The sequence below is a fragment of the Chionomys nivalis genome, chromosome 18, assembly GCF_950005125.1.
Source record: "Chionomys nivalis chromosome 18, mChiNiv1.1, whole genome shotgun sequence".
NCBI lineage: Eukaryota > Metazoa > Chordata > Mammalia > Rodentia > Cricetidae > Chionomys > Chionomys nivalis.
The window spans coordinates 33247899-33260958 of NC_080103.1; the positions used below are offsets into that span (position 1 = coordinate 33247899).

General features: G+C 40.9%; 1 protein-coding gene across 4 annotated transcripts in view; it reads right to left on the reverse strand.

Annotated features, from left to right (window-relative positions):
- Positions 1-2104: 2104 nt before the first annotated feature.
- Abcd3 (ATP binding cassette subfamily D member 3) overlaps positions 2105-13060 on the reverse strand; it is a 55005-nt gene continuing 44049 nt past the window's right edge. For 3 of the 4 annotated variants that reach the window (XM_057793169.1, XM_057793172.1, XM_057793171.1), the window contains exons 20-23: positions 12858-12977; positions 9277-9381; positions 5874-5930; positions 2107-4769 (exon numbers count right to left, since the gene is read on the reverse strand). In XM_057793169.1, coding sequence (XP_057649152.1) covers positions 4692-4769; positions 5874-5930; positions 9277-9381; positions 12858-12977 — 360 coding nt within the window. In that variant the 3' untranslated portion in view covers positions 2107-4691. Of the gene's footprint in view, positions 4770-5873; positions 5931-9276; positions 9382-12857; positions 12978-13060 lie in introns of all 4 variants that reach the window. The other variant, XM_057793170.1, reaches the window with a different exon arrangement.

Genomic DNA, 13060 nt, shown 5'->3' on the forward strand with positions numbered 1-13060 from the left:
ATGACTGTTGAATTTTTAGTTAGAGGACCATAATGACCACGAGACCCCAGAGCAGGCAGTTCCAAGTCTATGTTGCCCTAAAGGACAGTCCAGAATCATGGCCCTATATTTTGACTTTTCTTAAATATGCTAAGTTCTAAAGCTATAAGCACCAATTTATAAATATTATGAATATAGGAAGTGACAAGTACTTCCACCTAAAAGTGCTTTTCTTTCCCTCCAAGGCCCTACAAAAAGGATTCAAAGCAATATTAAAAAGGATTGAATCTACAGGGCAAACAGGGAGGGAGAGAGAATATTTATCCATAGCATACGTGTAAGAAAGAGAGAACACACGCCTTTAATCCCAGCACTTGGGAGGCAGAGGCAGGCGGATCTCTGTGAGTTCGAGGCCAGCCTGGTCTACAAGAGCTAGTTCCAGGACAGGCTCCAAAGCCACAGAGAAACCCTGTCTCGAAAAACCAAAAAAAAAAAGAGAGAACAATTTTCCACCATAGCGCTAACAAGAGGTTAAGACACCAAGACTTGCCAGACGGAGAAGAGAGCGTTCTTGGAGTGCGGAGGGGAGCACAGAAGTGGGGACACAGAAAGGGTGAGGAAAAGCAGTAGTAATGCCACATTCGAAGAAATCAGGACACTGGCTCTTCTCAGCAGCAAACTCAGGACAACAATGACTCCAACATTTAAAGGACAGGCTGGAGAGATTATTGGGGAATATTATTTTAAGGTGTGTTGCTTTTGTTTATGCTGCATTTGCTTAATTCTGTGAGGCTGTGTTACTTTGTCTGAAACACCCAAAGGTCTAATAAAGAGCTGAACCACCAACAGCAAGGCAGGAGCAAGGAGAGGCGGGGCTGGCAAGCAGAGAGGATACAGAGGAGAAAAGGAGTAAGGGGAGGAGCCAGCCAGGCACCTAGGCAGCCACGGAGTAAGTGAAAGTAAGAAATACAGAAGGAAAGGAAACAGCCCAGAAGCAAAAGGCAGTCAGGATACATTAAGAAAAGTTGGCAAGAGACAAATCAGGCTAAGGCTGGGCATTTATAAGTCTCTGTGTGTGATTTATTTGGGAGCTTGGGTGGTAGCCCCCCAAAAATCCAAGAGTAAAGTTTCACACTATAAGACATGGTTCAGCAGTTAAGAGTACTTGCTCTACATCAGGTGGCTCATAACCACCTGCTGACCGCAGTCCTCAGGCATCCGATGTCCTTGACTGGCCTCCACGGGCACCCGCACAAAGGTGGAGCATGCACACGCATGTTTAAGTGAAGGGGGGAAAGACTCCATGGGTAAAGTGCTTCCTATACAAGCATGAGGACCAGAGTTTGATATCCAAATTAAAAGTAACCCGCTGGGTATAGTGGCATATACCTATCAATCCCAGCACCAGGAGGGCTGATGGAGGAGGATACCTGGGGAATCACTGGCCAGCCAGTCTAGCCCAATTGATGAGCTTTAGGTTCCAGTGAGAGACCTGGTCTGAAAAATAACAAAAACTAAAAGCCCCACAGGAATACGTAACCAGGTGAGGGGGATGGGTGTATGGCTCAGTTAGTAAAGTGCAAGAACAGGGAACTGAGTTGAATACCTCTGACAGGATGGTGCGCACACGGAATCCCACACTGGGGAGGCAGAGACAGGAGGATTTCTGTAGTTTGCCAGTCACATCTAGCTTAATTGGTGGTCTTCAAGCCGACGAGAGATCCTTGAAGGTAGTCAGGGTAGGAACTCAAACAGGGCAGGAACCTGGAGGTAGAAGTTGATGAGGGGGCATAGAGGGGTACTGCTTTTTGGTCGGCTTTCATATAGAACCCAGAACCACCAGCTCCCTCACACAACGGACTGGGCCCTCCAACATCAATCACTAATCAAGAAAATGCCCTACAGGCTTGCCTGCTGCCTGATCTTAAGGAGGTATTGTCTCAGCTGAGGTGACTCTAGCTTGTGCCAACTTGACGTAAATAGAGCCGCACAGTAATAAAGATTTATTACCTGTTGTAATGATGGCTGACAAGGCTAACAATAATGGTAGAATCAGATTCCAGAGGGAGGTCAGCAAGAAACAACATGCTCTATTTGACTGTGCATGCCCTGCCGGGACTGTGCAGGACTGTTTAAAGACCAGTAAAGGGTTTACCCACTTCAAGAGAACTTCTACTGTAGTCAAGTGAATGAGCGGGCCAGGGGTGGCCCTACATTGTCTACTCCTCCACAGTGGGCTAGCAAATCCAAATTCTCCTATCTCCAACAGATAGTACCATCCTCTTGTGCAAACCTAGCTACACACTATCAAGGTAAAACTTGTATGTCAAGCCCCTTCTGACCTAGTCTCTTTCTGTATCGACACCCAAATCTCCAAATTTATCACAATGAGCTCTACAAGTTCAAGAGGTACCACGGACTCCCCTTTCCATGGATGGTGCTAACACCACACTGTTATAAACAGCAGACGGGATGGGAAAATGCAACTCACCAGTAAGGTCAATGCATAAAAATCGGCTGCGCTTTTTATCATGGCAAAAATGAAAAAATGAAGTGTTAATAGCCAAGATACCTAAGTCGAGATGCTAATCAACAGACGAATGTAGAAAATGTGGTTTATATATGCAATGGAGTCCTATTCAGCAATAAGGAATGAAATTATGTCATTCTCAGGAAAATAGATGGAATTAGAAATCGCCATGATCAGTGAATGTCAGACTCAGAAAGACAATTATATCTTCATACATGTAATCAAGAACGGATAGGAAACAAGGGAAGGAGGGAGAGAGGGAGGGAAGGAGGAAGGGAGGATATTTGGGAGAAGGAACACCAGTGAGAGGAGCTGGGTGGAGAGTGTAACGGGGGAAGATGACCAAAGTACAATGACATGACTGTGTGAAAATGTCGTAATGGAAACCATTATTTTGCACACTAAAAAAACAATAAAAATAAAATGTTATATACAATTGATTTTATAATCAGTAAGTATCAAATGCTTAGGAATAAGACTAATTAAGGAGGTGGAAAACACCAACACAGAAAGCCACGAAACACTACTGGGCAGAAAGGAAAGTCCTAAATAAAAGGATTTTACATGTGTTTCAGGATTGCAAAAATTCTGTATTTTCTAGACTGATTATTAAGACTGATTAGTCATGCTCAAATGGGGTTTGGATGTGGGTCTTGGAGGATGTGTCTTCATTTCTTCTTAGTTTTCCTTGCAAGCAATTCAGTTGCCCCTTTTTTTTTCTTTTTTCTTTTTGCTGTCTAAAACTATAAAAAAAAATTTTAAAGCTCATTTAATAAGGTTTTGTCAAAAGGCCATCTGGGTGCTAAAAACACTTTCTGAATGTCAGTATTCAAGCACTAGAATAAAAAAAACAAGCAAAAGTTGTGTAGGTTATCCAATTTTTTTTTTAATCTGAACAGAAAATAAGTATACAAGTTTGCTAAGGAGACATGGTGAAACTGAATGTGATGTATTGATGGAATCAACACATCAAGGTTATTTTGGTAGCCAGTGATTCTGAGTTATGCAGAAACAAGACTATCAACTGCCCCTCTCTGAACCCATTTGATAAAACTAATTTCACAACCACTTATTGATCCTGTTCAGTCTTGGCTCTCCTTCATGCAAACAACACATGTAGTCAGTCATTAATGGTGCTTGGAGCCAGAGATGATTTCTCAACAGAGTAATGCCGATGCAAACGCAGTTGTCCACAGTTCCTAGGAACTGTCATTCACCCATGTGCATGATAATGTTTAGCATTTTTAGGAACATAAAACCACAGACGAGGACAGCAATAGCACTGCGTGCTCAGTGTGCTTACTTCCTGTAGCGCCTCTACAGCCACACGGCATTCACCATTACACAACCACATTTTTGATGAACCTGTCCAATCCTCTGCACAAATATCTAAGATCCTTGTAAGACCTTGAACTCGACACAGGACGATCATGCCCGGACGTCCCACACATTAAAAAGATTGGGTGTAGTGTGCAGTAACCACAAGCTGTAAGCACAACTGCACACACTGTTGCACACCACCACAGAGAACCTTCAGAAAAGCTCAGTCCAAGACACTGAGAGGGGTACACTTATTTAGCTAAAGAAAACGCAAATGGCTCTCTTGGAGCCAAATGCACTTCAAGGCATGTATGAGGAATGAGTACAAATGCAGCAGCTAAAGAAATCTGCCACTGTGTAATAAATGCTATCCTGTACCGATGGTATACATTTTAACAATACATTGTAATTGGCTGGTTCCCATTACCATGGGGCATATAGAGATGAAACTCAAGACTACTTTGTTAGAATAGAACAGCTAATGAACCCAGTTTTAAATAGGGTTCTTCATTAAAAGAAAAGATAGAGCCATAAAAGTCAAATTAGTTGACTTTAAATGGTTTACATCCCAGGATGAATCAGGTTACACTGATTTAAGCCCAATTTAATTCAGGCAGGTTTTTTAACCACAAGAATAAGGACATTCTTAGTACATAATTAATAATTAAACCAACATATACACAATTAGCAATATCCTATACAATATTAAGTGTTTTAACATTTCAATTATCCTGTATCTAGTCAATTTGTTGCTTTGTTTTTTGAAAAACAAAAAACAAGCTTAACCTTATTTTACAATGCACTGTGCATTAACAAATGCACTCTTGTTTCATGGAAGCAGGGGAAGTTCTCGAGGTGGTCTCTAGGATCCGAACTCAACTGTGTCTTCTGTGATCTTCTTGAATTCATAGTTGCCTCTACCGTCCATATGCAGGTAGTACTATGGAGAGACAGGAGCGTCAGTCACTAAGAAAAGGAATGCTTGCATCCTTCTTAGCCAACGTACAGGCACAGCTCAGGACTGCAGCCCACCAATCTCCACTTCAAACTAAAGAACTATTCATGTGCCTTCTGAGACACAGAACAAAGCCTCCTGTTTTCAGTTAGTGAACTTTTATTCATAAAGATTAGTTTTTTCTGTTTATTTTTCTCTATTGCTATTTCTTAGCTGCTCTCTGTGTTCCCCTCCTTCACATGACCACTGCTCTTGCCTAACAAAGACAAGGCCTACGGCTAGATCCCAGCACAGGGAGGGAAAGAAAAAGAAGAAGAAAGATTAGAGAAGTGGAAGGCAGGGAGAGAACTCTGTTCTCAACACCACCCCACCAACCTTATGGACACTCCCCAGAATATGCAGCACTTTTGTCCCAATGCAGACCTCAGCACAGCACCTTTGTAAACTCCGTGACTGTATATAGATCTGTTTTATTACATTTCAAACACAGTTGGCATTATGCCATCTCTCCACATAGTCCTGGATCTTTACTGAAAATGCTCCTAAAATTTTGCCATCTAACTTTTTAAATTAACTAATTAATTTATTTATTTACGTTTATGTGCACTGGTGTTTTTGCCATGGGCGTCGGGTTCCCCAAAACTGTAGCCACAGATAGGTGTGAACTGCCATGTAGGTGCTGGGAATTAAACTTGGGTTCTCTGGAAGAGCAGTCAGTGCGTTTAACCCTTGACCAATTTCTCTAGCCCCAGCCATGTAACTTATAAGACTTTCTCTTCTTATGTCAAACCTGCGTTATAATGACACAGCTCAGTTACCCATAGCTATTACACACCAGTCACTTACAACACTCGAGAACTGCTCTCTAATCTAGTAGAGCTAGAGTTTATTTACATTATAGCTTTCAAAACTGATGACAATAATACTGAACAAAGTCCTATCGTATACTATAAAACTCAAAATCACCCTTAGCCTTAAGGTATATGCCTATATGGTAACATTCACCATGAAATCCAAAATCAGTTATCAAAACTCACATTTTATGTAAGATAAACATTCATTATCCCACAAAAGGAAAAAAATACAAACCTCGTGGTGTTTCCAAAGGGATTTTCTGTGTGAAACAGTAAAGAGAGTGATGCCAACCTAATTCAAAAAAAAGGTTTACATTTATCAATAACAGTAAGCCACAAATTACACATACATTCAAGTTGCTAGAATACCATGTACAGCATTACAGTTAAGAATTAATGTCAAGGGCTGGAGAGATGGCTCAGTGGTTAAGAGCATTGCCTGTTATTCCAAAGGTTCTGAGTTCAATTCCCAGCAACCACATGGTGGCTCACAACCATCTGTAATGAGATTTGGTGCCCTCTTCTGGCCTGCAGGGATATATTGTATACATAATAAATAAATAAATATTAAAAAAAGAATTAATGTCAAAATACATCCCCCTACATTTGATTTATTATGGAAAAACCAGTAAGATAAAAATAGCAAAAGGTGACCAGGTGGTAGTGGTACACGACTTTAATCCCAGCACTTGGGAGGCAGAGGCAGGCGGATCTCTGTGAGTTTAAGGCCAGCCTGGTCTACAGAGAGAGTTCCAGCACAGCCAGGGCTACACAGAGAAACCCTGCAGGATCATAATTCCCTATTGTAGAGTCTTATTTTGGAATGTGTCTTAGAGTTCAGACACATTCTGAAGTTTGATTATTCCATTTCTTCTACAAGGTTCTAAGACAGAATTCTGCATGTGTCTACAGTAACATGTACAAATACTGAAAAATTGAAACAAAACGTTTAAATATCTTTTGTAAGTTTGAATCAGGTATTGCAATCCAATAAGCTTGCTATAAAATTATAAAAAATGTTCAGTCTTGATCCAGCTTTCAGAATTCCAACTGCACTTCAGGTTTTCAGAGAAGCATCAATAGATACAGTTGTCCTAGATCAGTGAGATCAACAGCTCTTAGCTGAGAGGCGCCTTCTCTCTTTGGTGAACATTTTGGTTATGACTGAAGGCTTTCTTCTTGGTATACTGAGAACAATACTGCCATCTGACGGACAGACACCAGAATTGTTGCTAAACAGTATAATGCCTTAGGACAGGCCCTGCACGGACAGCCTAGGAGTTATCCAGCCAATATATCTGAGGGTGAGAAGCACTACCTTAGGTCAGAGCCTCAACACACACCTCTTATGCTTGGGAGATCTGGAACTGGAGTATAGGTGGTTGTAAGCCACATGTGGATGCTGGGAACTGAACCCAGGTCCTCATATAGAGCAGCAAGTGCTCTTAACCACTAAGTCATTTCTCCACACCCTAATTTTACTTCTATTTTGTAACAATTTTAAGATTAACCTAAGTAAATTCCTGATAATTTCTACCATGAAACTTTAGGGCTAAATTATTCTGCTGGCACCAAGTGGTATCACTTAAACTGTGCCCTAAGTTTGGCTGCCATGTGCAAATTCGTGAGGACCTGCATAAGAAGATAAGAACATTATCATCTTTGTTAAACATACATTTCAACTGCATCAAAAGCCCATTTAGACATATTTTTCTGTTCCTGATTTTGCAATTGGATTAGACCTTAATTAGAGTAGGCATACTGTATATTAGAATTACTTAAGCCAACACACAAAAGCAATGTTGGTTGCTGAGCTCTGAACACCAGATGCTACCTTTCCATAATTAAATTCATGCTCATGGCTTAGTTCTGGCTAAGCAGCATCACTGTTCTCTTTAATGTTAAACATTCTAAATTGAGTTTAAGTGATGCTTTATTCCCTTTGTAAGTTAACACTGGTTTTGTAGTTAGAAAAAAATTCTCAGGCGGGCAAGACGCCTTAGTGGGTAAAGAGACTTGCCACTAATGCTGAGTCTAATTCCTAGGTGGATATGGTGGAGGAGAACGGACTCCCACAGCCATCCTCTGACCTATACCATAGGCAGCATGGCACGCACATGTATACTAGATCCACAAACAAATGATTTAAAGGCTCTAAACTTAAGGATTCATTCCCTTGTTTTCTGCTTGTATTCAGTGCTATTGTGGCAATGTTAAATTATCATTGAACCCAAGTGACTTTTCTTCCCTCAAATGCAATGTGTTTTATAGATTTAGACAACCTTAAAACATAGGAGGCAACAACATAAAATTGACAGGAAAATGCCCTTTTAAAAAAACAGTTTATCTGGTCTTAAGCATGAAAACACTACAAAGATCTCTAATACCTAGAAAACAGAAAACCACATAAGAATTACTAAAGGGGATTCAAAAATAAGAAACAAGCCACTAAGGAGCTGTTCCAGCCTTCCTATGGAGAAGACTACAGAGGATCCTTCTATTATCACACCACAGTTTCAGCCTTTCATATGCATTCGCATGGAATTTTGTTAATGTGCTGCTCTCCGTGGCAAAGCTAGAGATTCTGACTTCTCACTAACTCCCAGCCAGGGGTGCTGATGCTACTGGTCCATGGCTATCTTCCAAATGTCCAGAATGTGTGTGTGTGTGTGTTCAACATGATTATTTTTATTTGTTGTAAATGTCCAAAATACAGATTAAAAAATATTAAAATACTCCTGTAACTCATTTACTTACACAGGACCTCTAAAACAGAATGTATTATTATTTTTTCAATCTAACAAGAGTACAGATGGTTACAGCAGTTCCTAAAAACAAAAACTCACCAGGACTAGTGAACAAGCTTGAATAATGGCAGTATAGCCAGCCTCATATTTGCCAAGCAAAATAAATCTGGTAAAACACTGTCCAGTTAAAATAAACTAGATGAATTAAGCTACTCTAAGAAGGGCTGGCCGAGGACTCAGTGGACACAGCTGTCGCTGTGCAAGCACGAGGGTTAGATTTTGACTCCGCAGCACCCGTGTGGTGGGCCACCTGGAATCCCAGTGTTCAGGATGCAGGGACAGGGCAAGCCAGCTGGCTAAACTAACTAATCCACACACACTCCAGGTACAACAGGAAACCCTGCTAGTGAATGAAGCAAAGTGCAATTAAGGATAGCAAAAATCAGTCGGCACACCACCACACATGCGAACACACCCAAACATAGGTACGTATGCCACCAGCACATAAACACACAAAATGAAAAACTTTTAGACTGCCAAAAGGTTACTACTTTTTCTTAATTTAAAAGTGATATATAGGTAAAGTGATGGGACAAAGGAAAGACGGGAATTCTTTTGTTAAGTCTGAGAATAAGTAATGAAGTCACAGGTGGATATAGATATACTTGAACACTCTCCATGTCTAAGAAATTGCTAAAGAGAGATATTTAGAATGTATGGATAATTCCTTATATTCTGTTCATATCTACAGTTGTATTTAGAATGCATTGATAATCCTTTGTACTCAGTTTAAAGGCAATACAGGGCATTGCCTTCTGGCAACAATCTCGTTGCTTGGAATCTCCTTTGGTACAGACCTACGCAGTGAAGCAGCTGTGGCATGACACTCACCTTCCGACAGTGGCTGTAAATGTAGTCTTCCACATCAACACTAACTGCGCTTGTGCACTCATCCAGAATGGCAAACTGGGGTTTATGATAAAACAATCTTGCCATCTAAAGCAGAAAAGGAAATAGTCTGTGTAAATAGAGCAGGCCTAAAAGTAAAACTAATAAGGAAAAATAAATTTACTTCAGCTAAATATACTTTTTGGAGTCTTAAAAAACTAAAATATGAAAATTATTCTAACTAAAAAAGCACCACCACTCCTAGAGATAAAAATAATATAAATAAGACAAATTGTTTTCACTGTCATCTTAAACAAAGGGAGAAATACAGTGTGTGGGAAATATTTACTGAGAAAAAAACTGGTGTGAGATGAGATTGAGTTTTAAAATAATAAAAGTTCACTTAGACAAACAAGTTTTGTGTTTTAACAAAACCTTAAAATTCAGATTATAGATGAGTTAGACGTTATTTAAGTAATGGTACCTGTTAGAGCTCCCACCAATCATCTTATAGCACCTGCCAAGGCTCCATTTTGGTCCCGGGTATGCAGTTTTTGAAAGCTTCTGCTGACCTTGTAAATGGACTTAGGAGCATTAATCCTTATATTTCTTCCATTAACAGAAATGTGAAATATTTTTCCTTAATTACATTCCAAATATATTTCTGGAAATGGTCTGTCCCCGTCTTGGACAGTTATTCTAATTTGTCACTTGTCCCCAACAGAGATCACCATGTTGCAAAACCAAGCGGCATGTTCCTAAGCCCAATCAACTATCTCCTGTGAAGCATTCTACTCAGACCACTCCATTCTTGAGAGCAGGAGTGAAGCCACTGGGAGTCCTCCCCTTCTGCTGCGTTCTCATTCCTTCCAGTGCTTTCCCACTTGGCCATTAAGCATGTGTATCTGGGGTCCTCAGAATTAAATCCCAGATCCTCTTTCTTCTCCCTCAGAGCTAGAAGCTGAATCTTCCTGACCCTGCCTTAACCCTCCCTCTCAGGTACCCTCCATTTCAGAGTTAAAGTCCACTTGCCATTCCTGCCTCTGCCATGCCCTTATCCCAGAGAACACTCACTTCTGCCGGATTACACAACCTCCAGCTCCCTCTCTGCTTTCCCCCACTCTTCGTGAAACTAGGGAGAACCTATCACATGTAAATCAAAGAACCCACTGACTAAACCTTCTCCATAGTTTCCCCTCTCTCATCTCCAAGGTCCTGCAGAGTCTTCCTCCTGCCTGCTCTGATCTGGATATTCCAGCCAGGGCTATCTTTTCCCAATTGTTCAACCATTAGTTAGCTTCACATGTCCACTATCCTTTCTCTTCTTTCCTCCTAAGTATGGTGTCCTAAGCCTTGGACTCTGCATGTCACCCTTTCCTTTCTTTCCTTCCATTTTTGTTGCTGTGTTGTTTCTGTTTGACAGACGCTCTCATTCTGTGCCTCTGGTGGGTCAGAACTCACTATGTAGTCCAGGCTGACCTAACTCAAAGGCAATTCTCTTGCCTCTGCCTCCGGCATGCTGGGACCATGCCTGTGCTGTCACATCAAGCTTAGTCTTTCTTTAGTACCAATGCCTGACTCTCGTCCAGGCATCTTTCAAGTGTCTGCTCAATGTCACTCTCTCAATCCAAGTGGATGCCTTACGGAACCGCAACAGTCTATATATGGAACACTTGACTTTATCTTTCTTTGTGTGTTTGCCTGAGCTGTGAGAAACACTGAAGTAGAAATCATGATTAAACCACTACAATATACCCAACATTTACACTACTGCTCCATTCAAACATATATCAAGGAGTTGACTAAAGCAAGCTGATTTTGGGGGGTTTATACCCTTGAGCATGAAGTGAGGAACAAGAAGCAGCAAACAGACACAATCACAGACATATAGTTCATTAGTGCCTTTCTCTTTTCTCATCAGGCGCACGCGTGTATGCATGTGTCTATCTCCATCCATGCTGCTGTTGGCTATACGTCGCCACAAAACAAGGAAATTGTAAAGCAAATATTCAAACCATCATACTGCCTGAGCTGAGCGTAATCAGCCCCTTTCACCAGTTCTAACACCAACTGTCTGCCTGGCAAGCCCTAAACCACTGACGTGCAGTTTCCCAGGTGATTGGGATAATCAGTGATTACTTCATAGGGCTGTTTTAAAAATATAATGTGTTAGCGTTTGTAATCTGCTTGGCATATTGACTATCATCTACTAAGCAATAAAAAATTAGCTTAATAATAGTCTCTCTTTTCCAAGTATAAAATGAGTTCTTTTGCGGAGAGGTAAAGTAGTATGTAAGAAAACTAAAGATTGAGACTGGGAAGATTGCTCAGTGGGTAAAGTGACAGTTGTGCAAGCACGAGGACCTGAGTTCAAATCCCCAGCACCCACGTTAAAAAAAAAAAGCTGAGCATGGTGCCATCCACCTGTAATCCAGCGCTGGAAGGCAGAAAAACAGATCCTGTGGCTTTACTGGCTAGTCAGCCTAGCCAACTGAAGAACTCCAAATTCAATGAAAACCGTCTGAAAAAGTAAATGTGCAAAACATCTGATGTAGACCTCTGGAATCACCTAGAGTTGTGAGCTGTCATGTGAGTACTAGGCATCAAACCTACTTTTAACTACTAAGCTACCTCTCCAGCCTATTTTCTTGATTACTAACTGATGCAGGTAGACCCTGCACTGGGGCTGTACCATCCTTGAGCAAGCAGTAAGCAGCATGCATTTGTGGTTTCTGCTTCAAGCTCCTACCATGAGTCCCTACCCTGATTTCACTACACAATGAAGTGTAACATGTAAGCTAAACTAAAGTTTCTTTTCTAGATTGGTTTCGGCCATGTGTTTATAACAACCAAAAGCAAACTGGGGCAGAAATTGTACAGTGGGGTTTTGCTACAGTGGAACTGACCATGTTGTCTTTTGGAAGGACGGTGGAAATATTTGGAACTTGGAGCTAGAAAAGCCATTTGTTGCTCAGAGCTTAATGGGCTATTATTTGGGAGCCTGGAAAATAAGGGGGGGATGGTATACTGGAAGAGTAAGTGCTGGGAAGTAGGGGAAAATTTGTTTTTCCCAAGATAACTTTGTTATATATAAAATCAAATAGTGTCTTTCCGATTCTTTGTACTAGGAAAGTTTTACAATTCTAAATAACTTTAGAGTAGGTTAGTGAGCGGGGAAACAAAGTTGTATGTAACAGTGAAGGGACGAAAGGACAAAGGGCAGAATGAAGAACTAATGTTTCTAGTGCTCCCTTCTATTCAGCGAGAACGGTCTGGAGGAGATGAAACACTACCTAACTCTCCTCACAGGGTCCATGTCTAGGAAGTGTCCTCCCGGACCTCTACAGAAATGAAATAAACTGGTGGGATGTAAACAGATCTATAGCTTCCCCTTTCACAGAACAATATGTTTTCAGATCCCCAATTTATATGAAGTTAAACATTTCCTAGAGCCTTTATTTACAATTTAAACTAATACTTTAATAGCTGCTGAGTAAGACAAAACCCTGTGCTAAGATTGGTCAAACTACGGGTTCTAGCAGTGACTCTAGCAAGCATTTGGTATCAGTCCAGAGGATACTGACCGCCATCCTTTGTTTCTCTCCTCCGCTGAGTACATCCATCCAGTCCTGAACACTGTCCCAGCCTCCTTCCCGTTCAAGGATATGACCTAACTGCACATTATCCAAGTACTCTTTCAGCACCTTTATACAAAGATAAAAGACCAAAAAAAAATTAGAAGTCGATTATTAGAAGCTGTCCTGTCTCACCTTATTTTTCAGACTAG